Source organism: Falco punctatus, assembly GCF_963210335.1.
Source record: "Falco punctatus genome assembly, chromosome: 4".
In the NCBI taxonomy this organism is placed as follows: Eukaryota; Metazoa; Chordata; class Aves; order Falconiformes; family Falconidae; genus Falco; species Falco punctatus.
Genome location: NC_137583.1, coordinates 111,595,444 through 111,613,981, shown reverse-complemented (window position 1 = coordinate 111,613,981; position 18,538 = coordinate 111,595,444). Strand labels below are relative to the sequence as shown.

The 18,538-nt window shown below is 40.2% G+C and overlaps 1 protein-coding gene and 1 long non-coding RNA gene across 6 annotated transcripts; one reads left to right on the top strand and one right to left on the bottom strand.

Annotated features, from left to right (window-relative positions):
* Positions 1 to 71: 71 nt before the first annotated feature.
* Positions 72 to 5,180, bottom strand: TOMM7 (translocase of outer mitochondrial membrane 7). Its single transcript, XM_080382215.1, has 3 exons — positions 4,972 to 5,180; positions 1,508 to 1,556; positions 72 to 297 (listed from the first exon to the last, which is right to left on the bottom strand). The coding sequence occupies exons 1-3, from the start codon at positions 5,153 to 5,155 to the stop codon at positions 282 to 284; spliced, it is 249 nt and encodes an 82-aa protein (XP_080238341.1). The 5' UTR covers positions 5,156 to 5,180; the 3' UTR covers positions 72 to 281.
* On the top strand, positions 4,987 to 18,083 carry LOC308061779. 5 transcript variants are annotated; one of them, XR_013927350.1, is made up of 5 exons: positions 5,213 to 5,422; positions 6,300 to 6,367; positions 10,557 to 10,592; positions 14,602 to 16,103; positions 16,531 to 18,083. It is a non-coding gene; the product is annotated as an uncharacterized lncRNA (long non-coding RNA). The 5 variants fall into 5 exon arrangements; XR_013927347.1 differs by lacking the exon at positions 5,213 to 5,422 and adding an exon at positions 4,987 to 5,119 and having other exon boundaries at positions 14,602 to 18,083; XR_013927348.1 differs by having other exon boundaries at positions 5,202 to 5,422; positions 14,602 to 18,083.
* Positions 18,084 to 18,538: the final 455 nt, after the last annotated feature.

The window sequence follows — 18,538 nt, the reverse complement described above, 5'->3', positions numbered from 1 at the left end:
CACAACGGGTTATCCTTCGTGTAATAAAAATTGCTACATTTTAATTATGTAAAGACTTAAAAACAAATGCGTAACCATTCAAATTGTATTTATTTAATTACACTGTAATGCAAATAAGTTAGGTCCATATAAATTCCATTTTGTTGTATGTACAACCTATGTCATTAGCAAGCTGATTGAGCCAGCTGGTGTTAAGTGTCCACCTCATCCTCTGGAATGTACGTATCTTCAGACACTTTCTCTGTCCATCGGCTGGTTCTAGAACAGGACCACCACATCCTTCATCCCCAAAGTAGACTGGAAGAGGAGGGGGGAGGAAACCGAAGTCAGATTCGCAGCATGTACTCATTTTTAAATGGATATTTGTAAAATACAAGCCTGGAGGAACAGCCCTGTAAACGTACGGAACAAATGCCAGCCCCCAAAATACTGAAATAATGCCACCTTTAAAGTAAAATTTCAGTCTACAGAACATCAATGTGCTTAGAAAAATGAGCATCTGTAAGCTTCAGATTAAACCAAACACATTTCTGGTATCTGCGTACATACATTCTGGTATGCAACACATACTTTACTGTGTGCAGAGACACGCCCAGTGAACCAGGAAAAAGTCTCAAACTGCTACTGAAGCTAAACATAGAAACAGTGTCAACAAACAAAAAACCTCCAGCAAGGTAGTCCTTGAGACAACAGAGGATTTTAATGAAACTGCAACATGATCTTGACGCCTTTTTCTGTATTTGACTGTTAGAAGTAACTCCCTTGAATCACTGAATCCTAAAAAGGGGTTTTCTATACATTATAACTATGTGAAGCTAGAACATTAATATATGACTTTGCAAACAATACAGTCCATCAATTACTTGTCTTAGCAATACCTAGCTCTGCCCAGTAACCAAAATTATTTCAAGAAAAATAGAAGAGTCACACTTCAAAACTTTGTCTCACCCATGGAAGTCATCCAGTAAAACTCAAATACCACAAGAATTCAGGTATTACTAATGTCATGACGCTGCAGCACTAAACAGTTCCAGAAGGAAGAGGCGATGTGAGCAAATGCACTTTGCTTCAAGACAATGATTAACATTGAAGGATACAGCCCTTTACTTCATGCAGCTTTTATGCAGTGTTACTACCATGTTTGCAAAGGCAAGAGATTGGGTTTTGTTAAACTCATGCTAGAAAGCTGAAAAGTTATTCCTCAGTGCACAAACTTGCATAAACTGTTGCTCTACAACAGACTAGTGTCCACTCAAAAGGTACAGGATGTCCCATATAGTAAAAGCCATGCAAGATTAAGAGAAAGGCCCTCCCAATAACTTGTATTCTGCTGTCTTCTTGTCTGGATTTCTGAAGAAACAAAACCCATGACCTGCTATGCTTTCACCCTAAACAATCAAAAACAATGGATGAAAGCAATGTGTGCAACTGTTGCTGTCCAGAGGTTACACCCAAAATGGCAACTTCCTGCACTGGGTTTGCATGTACATTAGGAACCAATACATACCTCCAGATAGTTGGCTCAGGCATTCCAGGATCCGCACCTCTCTTAAAACCTGAAGTGAAACATACATATATATAAATATGTGCAAATTCTGACATAGTTAAATCATTATCAAATTATTCCAGCCCATTAAATTGCAATAAAAAAAAAGAAGACCTCTTGAGAACTGTGATTCATGAAGCTGTGTACCAACCTGAATAAAAATTGCACATTCTTATCAGGGTTAGAAAGCAGAGAAAATAAATACAAGTGTACAGGGCAATTTTGTTTTGCTTTTAATTCTTACCTGCATCTTTATCTGACTTAAAATTCAGGGCCAACTAGCTATGTGAGATGGAGAAAGTTATCTACCCCAAAGATTAAGACATACATACCAACACAACACAAAACCAGGCCGATTTTTAAATGTTGGTTAGAAAACAACCTAGAAAGGCAGTACCAACAGTGACACCTACAACTGGTATAAGCAAGCATCCTGAGTCCTAACAGGCAATGTTCTGCAACGACATCCAATGCAGAACTTAGAAGAAATATTTCAGTAACAGTTCACTCAATTTAGGCTGACAGAATTCTAAATGTCAAATACAATTGAACCTAACATCTCCCATTTTTACTGGCACTTTTTGAAAAGCTATCTAGTACTAAAGCTTGCAAAGAAACACAGTATTTATCAACCTACTAACACCCAGGAAAACTAAGACAGAGTTAATAACAAAGAGCTCATCCTCAGCTAATGACTCGAGTACCAATTCACTAAAGCAAACTAATGCTAGAGAAGCAACTGAACGTTCAGTGTATAAAATATCTTTGCCCTCTGAACTGTGTCTTGAAGTGTAATCACGCAATTCATGTACTGTTCAACACACTCTCTCCTACATCTGCTATCTAAAAATGGATGTTACATGAAAAAATACATTATTTCCCTTGTTTACTGCAAATAAATAATTAATGCCAGTTCACCTGAAACACAGGCCATGAAGGTTAACGAAAAAACTTCTAGTAATTTCATGGGGAACAGGTTAACTCTTTGAAGACAACCTTGTGTGATCTGAGAGTATTCAGCACCCTCACCCACTTTCTTTGCTTGCCATACTGTCCAGCAAAATTGCTTTAAAATTCCTGAAGTTATATTAAGAGTTACACTTTGTGTGTGTGAATGTTTCTGGCTTTTCTTCCCCCCCAGCACCTTCAAATAAGGAAGCCAGGTTCAACAAAACTGTACTGGTCTAATTTACCTACTTAACAGGGGCAGCCACTTCAAAGCAAAAGAACTACAACAAAATACAACAAAAACACTCAAAACCTGACCAATTACCTATAATTGCACATGCACATACCAGGCTCCCTTATACGTCCCCTGAGCATCCTATGCTAACCTAGAAAGCCTTTCAGAGAAAGTTAAAAGCTCAAAATTTCCCAAAGTTTCCTTGCCTGTGTTTAGTTTAGCATGTATTTCATAAACACAGGGGTCAATACAAAAATTTACCTTGAATCAGTGACACCAAGGACTGTGTAGCCTCGGCCCTTCCACTGCATCACACCTTCCCTCCCAGATTCAATTGTAATCACAGTACAAAAAAAAGTTCTTCCATTTCTAGACTTTGAGTAAATGCCACCTCCAAATGTCTATGGCAAGCTAAAGTGGCACCTGCACATCTCCTTCCCATCTGCTTACACTTAATGTCCTTTCATTACAGCAGACAAATTCGTAAGAAGGCAATGCAGATGTGGAACAGCACACTTATTTTCTGGAGTTATGAAGCTAAACTACTACAACTTAGTTTCTCACTGCTACGTAACAGAAGTATACAAGGTACCCTGATATCAGTGCAACTTCAAATATAACGACATGGCTTTACATGACTTAACTTACTTCTTCTGATGTCCCTGAGAACAAAAGCATATTTCCCATATTCATAGATACCGTCATAAAAGTAAAATCAAAACAAAAATTCAGCAAGAGCAAAATCAGGCCACAAAACACTGCTGCAATTCCCACCCAAAAACAAGTGACAAACTAAAAATGGAAGTGCAATTAAACTTAAACCTAATACTGCCAATTAGTGTTTTTCCATAGTGTTTGAAGTGGCCTCTTTTACCTGTAGTTGTTAAAGCCTGTATGCGACTGTTGAAAAGACCAACTTTCTCCTGATTGCTATCTACTATGTGAACAATCAAAGCCCTTCAAATTGGAGGCTGCATTCTCCTCCATTAATTAAAACAACCTATCAGCTTTGACTGTAATTACATTAAGCTCCCAACCCTCCTTCAGGTTTGCATTCAAGGCAGAGGTGCCTGCCTGTTTTAGATGCTCTTCCAGAAAGACCCACTGGAGTTGGGCAGAAAATAAACCAGGTGAACCACAAGGATTAGCCTTCCTGGGGCCCCTTGCCACGGAAGAAAGGAACAAGCGTGTCACGGCTACTGCACATGTGCTTAAGTAGCTACATCCAGGATAGTCTTCCTCGGCGGTTTTTAAGGATTCAGGCAGAACTACTCCCAAGTGGTGGTTGTGGTGGCGGTGGTGGGAATCCAAACCCGCTTTCTAACAGGGAGTGGAAGTCTTAAGTAGGTCAGGCCCTGTAACACGGACAGCTGATGGCATACGGCCCAAACTCTGCAGGACAGCCATCATGTGGCGGTGATGCCCAGCCAGACCCATGACAGGAGCAAGTGAAATACACCCTGGGCACCAGGCATGATACCAAAGCATCCCCTGAATGCTCCACAGCAGTTCGGAAACAGGAGCCACGCCATTTCGGGAGAGATTGTGACCTGCACCTAGCTGGAAATTCAACCTCGGGCAGAGGCCGGCAACCCCCGCGGCACCACGAAGGGGCTCCTGCCCGCAGACAGCTTTCTCCTCGCACACGGACGCCCTACTGCCAGAAACACACAGCCTGGCAGCTAGGCCGGTCGGTCACCGATAATCACGCCATGATTAAATCACGGCTCCGTTCGCCGCCAAGCCGCCCCGGTGGCGCAGGCCCGGGCCGCTCCCGCGGGGCCCGCCCCCTCCTCACCGCGTACGCGGGCTCAGCGCGCCCCAGCGCGGCAACAGCGCCCAGGCAGGGGAGGGCGCAGAAAAAGCTTTTTAAAGGAGAAAAAAAAAAAAAAAAGAGAAAGAAACCAAGCGCCCCAGGGCCACCGCGCAGCAGGGCCAAGGGCAAGGCCCGTCCCTGCCCCACGCTTCCCACAGGCCGCCTCACCGGCGGGCCCTCAGCCCCGCTCCGCCCGCGCACGCGCGGCGAGGCCCGCACAGCCCGGGGGCGCCGGGCGCCTCTCCCCGACGCGCGCGCGCTCCCTTCACCCCCCCACCCGCCCCGAGCACCCACTGCCGGGCCGGGCCGGGCCGGGATGGGGGGGGGGGCGCGCCCGGCCGCCCCGGCCTCGGCCTCGCCACCGGCCGCCGAGCGCCACCGCCACCCCCGCGCCGCAGTACGGCCGGTCCCCCGGCCGCCGCTGACCTAAGTAAAGCACGACGGGGATGAAGCCCCAGCGGATGGCGAACTGGCCGCCCTTGAAGAGCTGCTGCAGCCGCTGCTTGGCCTCCTTGCTGAGCTTCGGCATGCCGGCGGCGGGGGAGAGCGGAGGAGGAGGAGCCCAGCCGCCCGGGTAGCGCTGCGGCAGCGGCGGGGGGCGGGCCTCCATGGCGCCGCCGCCGGGTCGCGGGGAGGAGACGGCCCCTTCCCTGAGACGGGCGAGAAAATGGCGGCCGCGGGGCCCCTCCGCTCGCCACCGCCCCCGGGCATGCGCGGCCGCCCGCGGCGTCCGGCTCGCCGGGCGGGGGGTGCGGGGGTCGCAGGGGGCAAGGCCGCCTTAGTGTTGCCTCTGGGCCCCGCGTTCGTGTTTCTTTCCCGGAGGTGTCGAGGTACGCGCGCTGCGCAGGCCCCTCTGGAGGCTGGGACGTGGCGTCTGGTAAGTGACAGGTGGCGGTGGAGGGAGAAGAGAAGTGTTTCTGGACGGAGCGGGACGTGCCTGTGCGGGGTGTGCGGCCTGTGGAAGCACGCAGGAGGGTCGGGCAAGTTCTGGCGGTGAAAGCCGGGCTGCCCGTATGGGGAGAGGCGTTCTGCTTTCAGACCTGACGTTGAAAAAAGCCAATATAGCGCTGAGAGCCCGTTGTCCTTACAGACTCAGAGCCCCCGTAAGTACCGAGGCCCTTCCTTGTCTATCTAGTGACTGAGTGGCCTCTGCCAGGGCCCCTTGCAGTGCCCGAAGCACCGAGCTCTTGTCTGTTTGGCACCGCTGCCTGCGGGGCGTCGTGCTGCGTGATGGCGCTGCCCTCGACTCCCTGAGTTGTGTCGCAGTTGTACCGTGTTCATTCTTTCTCAGGCCTCCTGCTACCTTCTGCTGTAGTGCCAGAGCCAGGCCTTCAGGTTCCTAGTATTGCTGATGGGCTGAGTTACTTAACAGACATGATACGGATTGCCCGTGTTAACTACATCAAACTCCAGTCATAGTTTAGAGGGAATTTTATTGCATATGGAAACTCTGAAAAAAGTTTTTAGAAATCAGTCCTTGTGACGCTGCAGAAACCTACTCAGTTTTGTTCCTAGTCGTGATTTATTGACCAGACACAGTTAAAGCTCTGCATGTTATGTATTGGTTTGCCTAAGGCAATTACTTGAAGTTCTGTAGCCATTTTGTCGGTGCTTTTAGATCCAAAATAGAATCCAGGGCTGTAATAAATATCTCTTACACAAATACCACATTTCCTCTTTCAGTCTGTGGATGCCTGCTCTGCCATTCCAGGATGATAAAAACATGAGCTTACAGCTTGCTCTTTGCTTTCCAGGTATGGACAGGTAGCCAGCTGCAAGCCATGTGAAGGATTCTAGCAGTCTGCGGCTTGCTTTTGCCACGGTAAGTCTACCAATAATCAAAATGTGGGGGATAAAGAAGTATTTTGGTGTTGTGGCGGCATAAACATGTTGCTGTGTTACCAAATGCACAAATAGCCTTTCCTTTTGTAAGCCAGTCCATATGCACTGTACTTTCATGCGCATTAAACGTGTTGATGAGATACATCGATATTTCTAGTCATGTGACAGACACATTTAATATCTAACAAGTAAAGCAGAGGCTTAGAGTTTGTGAGTGGCATCTTTATAAACGGAATAGCTTATCCCTAAGCAAATGAGCAGATGAACATCAGTAGGAAGCCTGGACTGTGAACCTACACCTTTCCCAAAAGAATATGCCTTCGTGTCAAATGGCATATGACATGACCATGTGACATATTTTCTTTATACGTTCTTAGCCATTAGGGGCAACAAAGTGTGCTCCAGATAGCGACAGATGATAATGGGAGCACGTGTTGTGTCAATTGACTTTGTGAGGGTTAGTTTTGCTTGATGAAGTTTTTGATCAGTTTGGCTTACTCCACTCTTCCTGCAGCAGGTAAGCTGCTGGGATAGGTAGAAAAATACTTGCTAGTTATCTTCATTTCGCTTTAAAAATGAAGTGTTGCCAGTATCATCTTGCAGGTAGGGCTTTTTCCAGTTCATTTTTTGGCAACCAAGGTGGTGTTACTTCGAAATAGTACCTTCAGATTAATGGAATACTTCCATTAACGAATCCAGAATTTCTGGAACATACTAATGAAGACTTTTCTGTGGCAGGCATGGGCAACTAGTAATACAGATATTTCATCCATAAAAGACAGAGCTGCCTCTGAAGTGCTGTTTGTTGCTTTTTTCTGCATGGTATTAAAGGCGAGTTTGTACTTACCAATGTGGTCACATAACTCCTACTTTGTCGTATCTGGCCTGGTACTTGTACATCAGTGGATTGCTGTATTTCTGCTCCTGAAATTGAATATTATATAACTATTGTTAAACTATTTTAGGGGTAGTCTTGCATTTGAGCTGGGAATTCTAACTTGAGGTAACAAGTCTTTCTATCTGTAGGTTTGCATTAGCTTTCAGGTTTTTTGGTGTATCACTGTTGTCAAACTTTTCAAACTAGTACACTCATGAGTAGAATTGTGTACATTCAAAATGACAAATTTACTATTCTTCCAAAAAAGTGTAGTGCAAGTGGCACATTCATTTGTCAGTAATGGTTTGTCATACTCAAAAGAGAAAAAGGTCAAACCAACGAGCTCTCTTTTCTGACCCTTGCAAAGGAAGAGAAGTGGTTGCTGCAGGAACCTATTTTTCAGCAGTTTGTATTACATTGATTTTCCTTTCTAGATGAGACTAAATCAGATCTGCTTCCACAGTGTAGTTAACGGTGTGTGTGTGTTACAGCTTGTTCTTTCTAAATGTACAAAAGCAACTGTTTGTTACAGCACACAGCTTGTTCATGATCTCTCACAAAATATTACAGTAAAATGTGACCCACCGCATTGGAATTAAATTTGAAAGGTATTTTTCTTTAAAATGCTTGTAATTTTAGTGTAAGTAGGATTCAGATGGTCAAATTTACTGAACAACGGTTAGACAGCTCTGTCTCCTTCGAGTATAAATTGGTTTAACAGTGTCACATGTGATACAATATATTCTTATTGTGGATGTTCTCGAGAAAGGATATTCACAAGTGTGCCGCGTGTACCAGGTGATTCTCTTGTTGCCTTCACATAAAGTCAAGGAGTAATTTTCAGAGCACAGCAGCTTTCCTTGATAGTTTTCATTTCTCATGTTTGCTAATTCTGACGTTTGACTAAAAGCTTGTAGGTTATTTCCTTTATTTAACTATAGAAGCCAGGAAATCAACAGCAAGAAAATAAATATTTCTTTGCCACAGTTCTCTTGCAAACAAAATCATTGCTGTGGCCTAGAAAAGCACAAGTACATGTGTTTTGTATGCAAATAAAGCAGTTTATTCTGTATAGCTAATGGTCTGAATTTATGTAGTGTTACAGACTGAAGCTGAGAAAGGGTATTTGTAAACTAAGAAAAGTGACTGGAGAACAGCATTTCTTCCATCATAACGTGCATCTGTATCATATCTGCAATAAAAAAAAAACCACAACCCACAACCAAAACGCAACACACATACACACCACCACCCCGCAACAAAACAAAACCAAACAAAACCCCAAACAACACAAAAAAAAACCCAGAGCATGCCAATAGCAAAGGTTTGTACTGACTCCAGAAGTGTTCTGTGCCTTTATTTGGCTCTGGTGGCACCTAGGATCTTAGAGGGTCTGAGAGCTCAACGGTCCTTTGGTGAGCTATTGACTCAGCCAGAGGGTTAAGAGAACATCAGTCATCTTCCCTGCAAGTTCAGTCTGGTGGGACAGCACTATTCAAATAATTGAAATATTGAAAATTAGCCCCTAAAACCAAAGGTGCCTATGCTTAGGTATGAAACAATAGCTGTTTTGAAGGGAGAAGTAATACCCAAAGAAATGGGCACTCTAAGAAATTGATAGAGGCAGCTTTGCCTGGAGAAGATAGAAGTAGGATGTGGTAGGCATGCTGTGGGCACTAGTTCACATTTGTAATTTATTGTAATGCTTCCGTGAAGGATGTTGGATTTATTTTATTCTTTTTCTCTTATGGCTGATAATGAAGACTTGAAATGTTTTCATTAAAGAAGAAAAGAAAGAGCCTTAATTGCTGGAGTGACAAAAGACAGTAATACCATATATGTTGACATTTTTTTTGTTACGAAAAACCTCTTTGAATTTCTCTTGCCTCATAGTTTGTGTGATCAGCAGCAACAATAAAATAAAATCACAGAGGTTTTAACTGGGACAAGAACATGAATCCCTCCTGTTTTATTAACTTGATTAGCAGTAATTCTGCAGGTGCTGTGTTTTCATAGCATATTAATACCACTAACACTCATTGTAAACCAGATTAATGTTTCGGATTTATGAGTAAAGGAGAGAACTGAGATTCTTATAAACAGGACTGAATCACTTAAGCATGAGTCTCTGGCTCAGGGAAATAATGTCACTCAGTCTGATGACTTTAGTTGTCTGGTTTTGGTGCCAAGGGTAGATTTCACATTAAAGAATTGCAGACCTCTAAAGCTTTATGTCAACACACTACAAAGCCGTGCAACAGTGCATGCAACTCAGAGAGCTGAAGAGGGAGGCAAAGTGAAGTGGCACATTAAAAGTTTGTGGAAAATTTCTGTAAACTCTACACAGGAAGTCACTGCAGAGCTCCATTATACTCTTACCACTCTCACTTTTCAGATTTCCCCTTCAAGAAACTGCATTAAATTCATCTGCTTGGGAACAAACTTTGAGTTTATCCCATTTAGGAGGAACTTAGATTTCAAAGATACTATGGTAGGCATTTCATACTTCAGGATTACACTGTAAATCAGTATAAATAATACAAGGACACAAGCAAGATGTATTTAACAGATTTCCATTACAGGCTGAACCTTTACGTTGTCAGTGAAATTGGTAGTATGTTATGACTACATGTTCTATTTCATGTTATTATTATGATTAGCCTTTCTGTTTCGATTGTGCCCTGTTTAATGATGGTCCTTTTCTTCCATTCCATTTGAGTATTCCCATTCATTTAGTATAATAAATCACAGCTACTCTGCAGTACTACGGGTCTGGCAAGTGTTCCTTGCTCCTTTGTTTCACAGAGAGACAAATAAAAATGGAAATCCCTTTAGTCAAAATAAAAAAATACTAAGGCTGTCCAATTATGTCATGTGGGAAATGTCAGAATTCTAAAATTTCTCTTGAATGTTGTTAAGACCTAGATTACTTGGATCTGAGTACATGAGGTTTTGTATTTCACATATTTTCAAAATATACTTGAAATACAGAGCAGTGATGCATATAAAAAATTTCTGTCCAGATTACAATCCCTTTTATATGAATTTCTGTGTGATACTTGTTGGCTGTACTCTAGTCACTGTCTGATACAGGATATTTCCAAGAAAAGTGGTATTGTCGGATGCCTATAAAGAAAATTAGTAAAATGACCAGAGTGGTAGGAACAAAAAGCAAAGTGTAGTAATTCTGTATATTCAATACAAAATTTATTTATTTAAAAATAAACGAAAACTGGGTGGTAATGTGGAGTTAACTACAAAACAGTAATAATTTCATTATTTTTCATTACAGCTCCCAAGGCCAGTGAAGGAGACACAGCAGTTTGAGGTGAGACAGCATTCAACAGAACCTCATCAAATGCTTTTAGAGACCTTTGAGAAGAACTGCTGTTGTGCTTGAAAATTGAGTATTACCTGTTGCAAAACTTTGTTGTTGTTTGAAACTTGACTTTCCCATTCTTCCCATCTTCATTTAATAATGAAAATTGTTACATTTAAAGATACTGCTACCTTTTACTATTGGTAGTTCCTCTAAAAACACAACAGTTCTTAAATACATGTTTTTATGATTGCAGTATTTGGCCGAGGATGAAAACAATAATCTGATTCCTTGCATACTTTCAATGATACGCAAAAACCTGATGGATTAAAGGATTTTCTGAGGCCAAAACTAATATTCATATTTATTCAATCTTTGTTTTTAAATTAAGCTTTTTTTGGCATCTGAGCAGTGAAGGTTTCAGTAGCTCTAGGAGGATCTTCCTCTAAAGATACTAAACCTTTTATTTGTCAACAGATCTCAAGTAGATTTTTGTTGCTAAAGAATATGTTACTATAACAACACATAACTACAACGATTCTAAAGGACTTAAGAGATGCTTGTTCTAGGCAAATTTTTACTGTGATTGAAACAAGGTGAGGAAAACAGTGAATATATTCTGATTTCCAAAAGTCTTTGCTCTTAGTATACTTATTTTTGTACTAATTCTGGCCTTAGTACATTTTATTAAGGTGAGCCAACCATGAAACCAAGAATGTATGTCTTTGCAATCAGTTGACAGCATTGCACATGAAAACGAAATAGTTCTTTTTGAAACAGAACATAAATTGGAGTATTTGAAAAATAAGAGTTGTAATTAAAAGTCAAATTCTGCTTCCTGTCTTCAATGAGCATTTGTTGTAATAGTCTTTCTTAGCATCCATCTAAAAAACCAAAACATGCTGCTGAAATGACTTTTTCTGACAGTGAAATACTTAAAAATAGTAACTGATTGATGCACAGCATTCACTTCACTGATTTACAATAGCACTTTTGGATGCACTCTTTCAAATTTTACAAGCTAAATGTTTACTACAACAACAACAACAACAACAAGATACTAATTAGCCCCTGATCATAAGCAAAGAGAAAACAAGTAGTAAAGCAAAAAGAAGGACCTCTGAGTTGAAATGCACCAGGTGGATGTTGAACAGGTCTGTCTGGGTTTTCTGCTAGAATATGAGTTTGTTCTGGTTTTTATCTTGAGTCACTGCTAAAAAAAATAGTTTCAGTTACTGTGTATATCCTTAAGTTTCCTTTTCCTTTGGTGCCTCCAAAAGAGGAAGGGTGTTTGTTAAGATAAAAGTATAAATTAAATTTTAATTTAGCATAGTTTTAATTTAAATAAAATTTAAAGCATAGCTTTAATTCTTGCTTCAAAGATAGTCTAGGTTTTAGTGTTGTCATTATAATATTTTTTAACAGCTTGTAATGCAAATTATGGAGTCCAGAGCATAATACAAGAGGTTAAAATACGTATATTTTCAGATCTCGGGTAAGATTACCCAGTCAACAAAGTAAATGTCATGTATATGTATAAACTGAATCTTTCTCAGTATAGCTAAATATTGAACAAACCAGTTAGATAAACTGAACGTAGGTATTATTTTATCTTGATTGTCAGCTTTGGGGGAATTGACTTCAGAAACTTAAGGACAAACCTTTAGTCACGTTCCTGATTCAGCATGGCCTAACCATCACCAACAAGGCAAGGAGCAGTTCACACCTCCTTTCGCCCAGCTCAGGATGCATCGTATGGGCTTCTGTTAAAGGTGACCCTCCAGGAAGAGCTGCCTTCCAGAACCTGAAGTCAAACTGGTACTGACAAAAGTATCAGCATTTATGCCTGTCTTTATTTTTCGCTTTTCAGTAGCTCGGATTTCCAGCACGCGGAAGGTTACAATCAGTAATTTAGTATTATAATGAGGAGTAATTAAGGCCTTTCACAGATACCTGGGGGTTGGTGATCAAGGAAAGATCTTCCTTTGCAAGTCTTGTGTAGCGCTATCAGGATTAAATGAAGTGCAACTCATGGTTAATGAAGTTTTTACTATTCTGTGAACATAAACCTTAATCTCTTAAAATGCTGTCCTTTTTGTCTTTCATACATAATTTCTGTCCAGACTCTGTCGATTCTAGCATAATCATATGCCATATTTAGCCCAGACAAATGTTTTTAGATTTTATTCATTTTAAAATATTGTCAAGTAGGCACACAAGTATCTCTTCTCTATGTATTGACAGCTTAATTAACATATCTGTAAGTTCATCTTAGACTCCTTCCACTAACACACCAGAACACCAGTAACCTTTCAGGAAAAGAATCAGCGTTTCAGTGTGGCAGTGTTGCTGCTTTTCAGTTAGGATTATTAAAAATCTCAAACAGTAATCTCCTGGGAGTGCAGAAATCCAGTTTAAGAGCACAATCTGTACCAGCACCCACTGGAGTGATTAATGAGATTTCAGTAGATTTTTGTATAGCTTCCTACCTGAAGCAAAAAAAAAAAAAAAAAAACCCAAACAAACCAAAAAAAACCAAAAAGAAACCAACTACACAAAACAAACAAAAAAAACCCCACCACAAAACAGTGAGGACAGATTAGTTGTCTTTCACCGCTTCCTGTAAAATGTTATAGGGACTCCTAAAGGTTCTATATTGAATGATAGCCATTGCAGCAAGAATTTTAGCAGAGGACGTTCAAGGAACCCCTGCAAGTTCCTTATGTTCTGCTTCATAAAGTCTGTTAGGCACACAGGTCCAAGTAAAATGGAATTTCCGTAATAGTTTAATTCTTTCTCTTTTTTTTTTTCAAGTGTATATTAAGTAGACATCTGAAGAAACCATATTTTACTCATTTTAAGGTAGCAGTCAGAAGAGATTAGATGCTGTTAAGTGTAACGAAGCATGAAGATGACAAGATAAATGAATCTGAGGCTTTTCAGCTTGATCAAATCCTCCAGTGCACAATGGTATAGATTCTGTATTCCAGACACAAATGTCACCTAGGGGTCGAAATCATGCTAGATGAATCTATGTGAGTAAGTATAACTAAGACAACTTCCCCCATCCCCCCCAACTACCTTCCTATTTTAAATATAGAAAGGAAAATGAGTCCTCCTGAGTTAAGAGGCGAGTTAATTGCCTGTGGGATTTGGGATGGGAAGTTCTTTCTAAAATAAACACGGTAATAAAAGTTGTTCTTCCACATCTTAGGGGGAAAGACTGCTTCTAGTGACAGAGGACTAGACTAGAGATACTGGTCTCTTTTAGGACATTAGTACTGCACTACTACGTATAGCACTATGTATTAAAATCGTTAATTGTATCATAGCAAAATATTTTTCTGTAGTTTTTCTATGAAATGTCTTTAAAACCATGTGCAGAATGTAACCTCCCATGTTGTGTATTAGTTCCAGCCACTGATATGCTGGTGAGCTTTGAAATCCTGAAGAACAAGTATCTGCCAGGAAGCCTATATAGGACTTTAAAAATAAATTTTAAAATTAAACTACTGTTAAAAAAAATTTAAAAGAAATGCTGACTGAAGTTCTCAATCAATAAATTGTATCAGTTTCTGTTAATTTAGTTCCTCCACTTCATTACGGGAAGATGCTATTGATGCAAAATTCATCAGCAGTGTTTCATTAAAGCCAGCGGAGGGCAGGCTTGAATTGGAAACTGGTTTTGCTACTTCAGTTACTTGAACTTAAAATACCAGATGGGCCCTCAAACTGAAAGCTGGTGACGATCTCATCACCTTTACTATTCTAATTACGCTTCTGCTGGATAAAAGCTTTTTTTTGCAATTGCTGTTAGACAAAATGAGTGTTTTGCTATGTTGCTGTAAGAACAGTGAACGTTTAAATAAAGATGCTAATATGAAAGTGGGTAAGTCGTATTAGCAGCTGTGTGTTACTTATGAGAGAATCCACACTGCTTGATAATTAACAGTGTATATTCTAAAATGTTTTTTAAAAGCTAGTGAATATTATTATTTTACATATTTACATTTTACAGATGAAGAAACGGAGGAATAAAGTGATGGCCTTGCAACTTACCCATCTAAGGTGACCTACAGAAGCAAGAACAAAATCCAGATTTTTGAGATCTAGCTCAGTGTTCAAGCATATCTTTTGCACAAAGAAACTATGGCATGTCTAACTCTTGCAAACATTATGGAAAAGATTGCTAGCAGCCCACATTGCTGAGGTTGAGGAGCTTACACTGATGAAATAGGCCGGGTAGCCTGACAGGCGGGTTGTAATCTTGAGAAAAATATTCTCAGGAAGGTGGGTGGTGATCAGATTAGGTGGCTAAAGATCTGCTTTAAGAATAGTATTGTATTATTAAAACAAGTACTCTGCATTTTTATGTATGTTTGTCATTCTTAAAGTTAGGTTGTGCTCTTACAAAGGAATGAAGAGCCTTTCTATGTAGACCTTTAAAGCCAGTCCAATCTCAGTACTAGGAAATGTATAGTTAGAAAGTCAGTTTGCATACAGGTGAAGGATTAAGATGCTAACTGATTGTTCCTCCCTTCCCTTCATCTTTCATTACAAGGATTTCAAATTATGAGTGGTTCAATAGGGTTCCTGCTAACTCACCAAGCCCACTCTATGTACTGTACCTGTGGTCAGTAATATTCATGGGATTATCTGTTCCATTTTCTTTGTATTCTTAGGAGGTCATTACCCATCGTAACAGATTTTTAAATTATAAAAATACACTGGTTTTTTTATCTATAAGCCTTAAACTGTTCTTTCTGTTTCTAGAGAAGACTGGAGGCATGCTGTTACAAAGCTTGCCATTCCCAAGGCTCATGTAAGACACACCACAGAACATCTGGTGCTGCATATTGAAAGCTCCATTTGTACAATGAATGAGCACATTGCACAGTGTATTTTTTCCTTTTTTTTCTTACTGCTGATTTGTAGTGGACATTTGTTGATGGTGGGAATTAGTCACTGGTTTATATGACTCCAGTGAAAAGGACAGCATTGAAAATCATAAATTAGAATGTGAATGGGTGGGCACTTAATAGTTTGGACTCAAATACTGTATAACTTATGACTGTGTTACTCATTTTTGGTATATTTCCAGACAAATCATGTTAAAATAGGAGTCAAATATCTGGCAGTGATTTAATGTAACTTAAACCAATGTGGGAGTTATTCCAAACCTTATTACTGTAAATTGAAGCAATGAATTTCAGGTTAACCTTCAGAGAAGTAAGTCCAGAGACAGACATGTGCAGGGAGGGCGTTCAGACAGCCTTTGTGATAGCCTGTTACTTTTCAACTTTAGGATTTTCTAAGTACTGTGTGAAGGTTTGTAAGAACAGATTTCAGGAGTCTACTTTGAATTCCGTTACGATTCTTGATGATTTCTCCTTGTACTTTATGATTTTACACCTCACAAAGAGCTGACATCTCCAAATAGTCATCGCTTCCTATAACTCACAGAGGCCTGGAAATGCAAGTACCTCAAAAGAGAAAAGATAATTTTCTCTTCTGCAGAAGGTAAGCTCTCCTCTCCTCAGAGTAACACTAATTGAAGGCATTTATTTACAGACTAATTATATAGACTAATTTATATCCCTTAACTCAAGAAGAAGCAAGAAAGATAACAGTTTAATTAACTAAAACTGCTGCTTTGAGAAGTATGGTTCCTGGTGTCAAACTTTTTTAATTCATCCCTAACAATACATTGCAACCTGTAAACTAAAAGAAATAAATATTATTTCATACTCTCAGGGCAAATGCTATGATTTTGTGAAGGATACATTTAATATACCATATTCTGAGTCTAAAATTAAACCTTAATTCCAGAGTAGCACCAATTCCATCCAGAATTTTTTAGATTTGCTGTATTTCAGCGTGAGGAGGCCTTAGCTGTCTTGTTTAATTCCCTCTCTGTTTCTTGCAACATTCTTCATTCTCAGAGCAGAAGTACAACACACTGGAAGAACTAGCACATTCTCCAGCAAGAGCACAAAGCTGTGGGTTCATGGGAAGGATAACATCCATCTGCCCCCCTAGATAAGCCAAAACCCATGTTCCCAGCTTATAGGTGGCTTTTTTTTACCCTTTTGCTCCATGGTAAAAATCAAAACTTTCTGTGGTAAAATTGCCTTTATATCAAAACCACAGATAAATCCACTCTACACTCTTAAATTTTTTTGACAGACAACTTGTAAGCTATAAACATTAAAATCATATATAAATAGGGAAAGTTTTGATAGAGTATTTATGTAAAATAAGGTGTATATGAAAATTAATGTTAAAAATGTCCTGAATATGGGGGAGAATGAGAGTTCCAGCACGCCAGTTACAGCTGTTCGATACATGGAGTTAAAGGAGAGTTTTACATTGTTATTGTTACTGGTGTAACTGATTACATCTTCCAGTTAAAACCATTATCAAGGGGAAATAAGCCTGAGCTTTTGGGAGCATGGCAAGTTTTTCCTGCTGTAAGCTTCACAGGTTTACAGCTCTACCTCCACAATGGTCTTTTCTTACACTAATCCTAGATGGTGTGTATTCCTTTTTGTTTGTAACCAACTTTCCCTTTTATTTGTAATATGTATGTGAAATGATAAAAAAATTAATGATTTAAAAGCAGTTAAGATATTCCTACCTCAGAAACACGTCATTGTTATGTGCAGTTGTGCTTGTTCTGCTGAGCAGGCCCATCTCAGTTGCAGAGGGAGTTGCAGATAATGCAAAATAACTGTCTTGGAGCAGCAGCTGTTGCTATAGGTAGACTGACCAAAAGCCTGTTGTTGTATTTCTTTACATGGAAACAAATGCATAGATATATACTGTCTGAATAAAGAACATGGCATTGTTGTGTGGCTGTGACAAAAAATAAAATAGTATTTTATTGGCAAAGTATACTGAGTTTGGATTTAAAAAAAAATGAAAGAAATTCACATATGCCGTGCATAAAGCTTGTACAACTGTGTTTGATCAAAATCAGTTATTCTGGTAGTGGTACTTTCAGAGATGGGAATTTTAATGACAGTGAAAAGATACTTCTATGGAATTAAAGCTTGCTGCTGTCAAGTTGCCAGCATCCTTACATGTGTGCTGAAGCGACCTTCCCCCTTCATAAATCAAGTATGTTTATACCTACTGTCACAAGTTGCACAGACACCAATGATTGCTTCCATGTTTAGAATTTTGTGGAGTCTGCTACCTATGAGCAGACTCTGCTTAAATGATCTGAAACGACTAATAGCTAATTTTGGTTTTGACATACTTCAGCCTCCAACAGTGTGCTGCATCTTCTGTTACACCTTCTGGGAATCTATGTGTAACAATTTCTTTTTCTCCCCACTTGGCTCCAAGCCAGAAATACATCAGTTTGCACAAATGGTTCTTAACCTTGTTCACGCTGGAGGCATTTTTTTTCCTTCCTGCTTCTTTGGTTGTTGCATGTTTTTATAGTAAATTTAGTACTTGCAGAGTTTCCTGTATAATAAACCAGTGGTTACAATGCATTTTCTCCATGGTCATTTTGTGGGTGTCTTACTGTAACGTAGGAGTCCTAAACATTAAGGCATTTAATCGGCTTTCTGATGAGGTCTTATTCTTGCCACTCGCTAGGGTAGGCGGCCCAGCTGGCAGAGGCAGGCTTCAGCATTTGCAGAGTAACCAGCACTTTTGAAGGCTGATAAAACATGAGGGCACCAACCTTTCTCAACAGCTACCTGGCAAGTTGCAGTGTCTCTGCTATCAAGAAACTGGTGTATAACTCATGGGAAAGGTTGTGCTTGCCGCAGGAATTAGATTGGTAGCCAAACTAGCTTGCCTTAAGTTAATTCTGGAAACCCTGCAGCATATATGTGTGCATTATGTGTGTATAAATGTACATATACAGTACAGAACTGTAGGTTTATCGGAACAAATTTAAAATGAGCCAGCTTTGATATCAGTAGTGTATATGTATATAC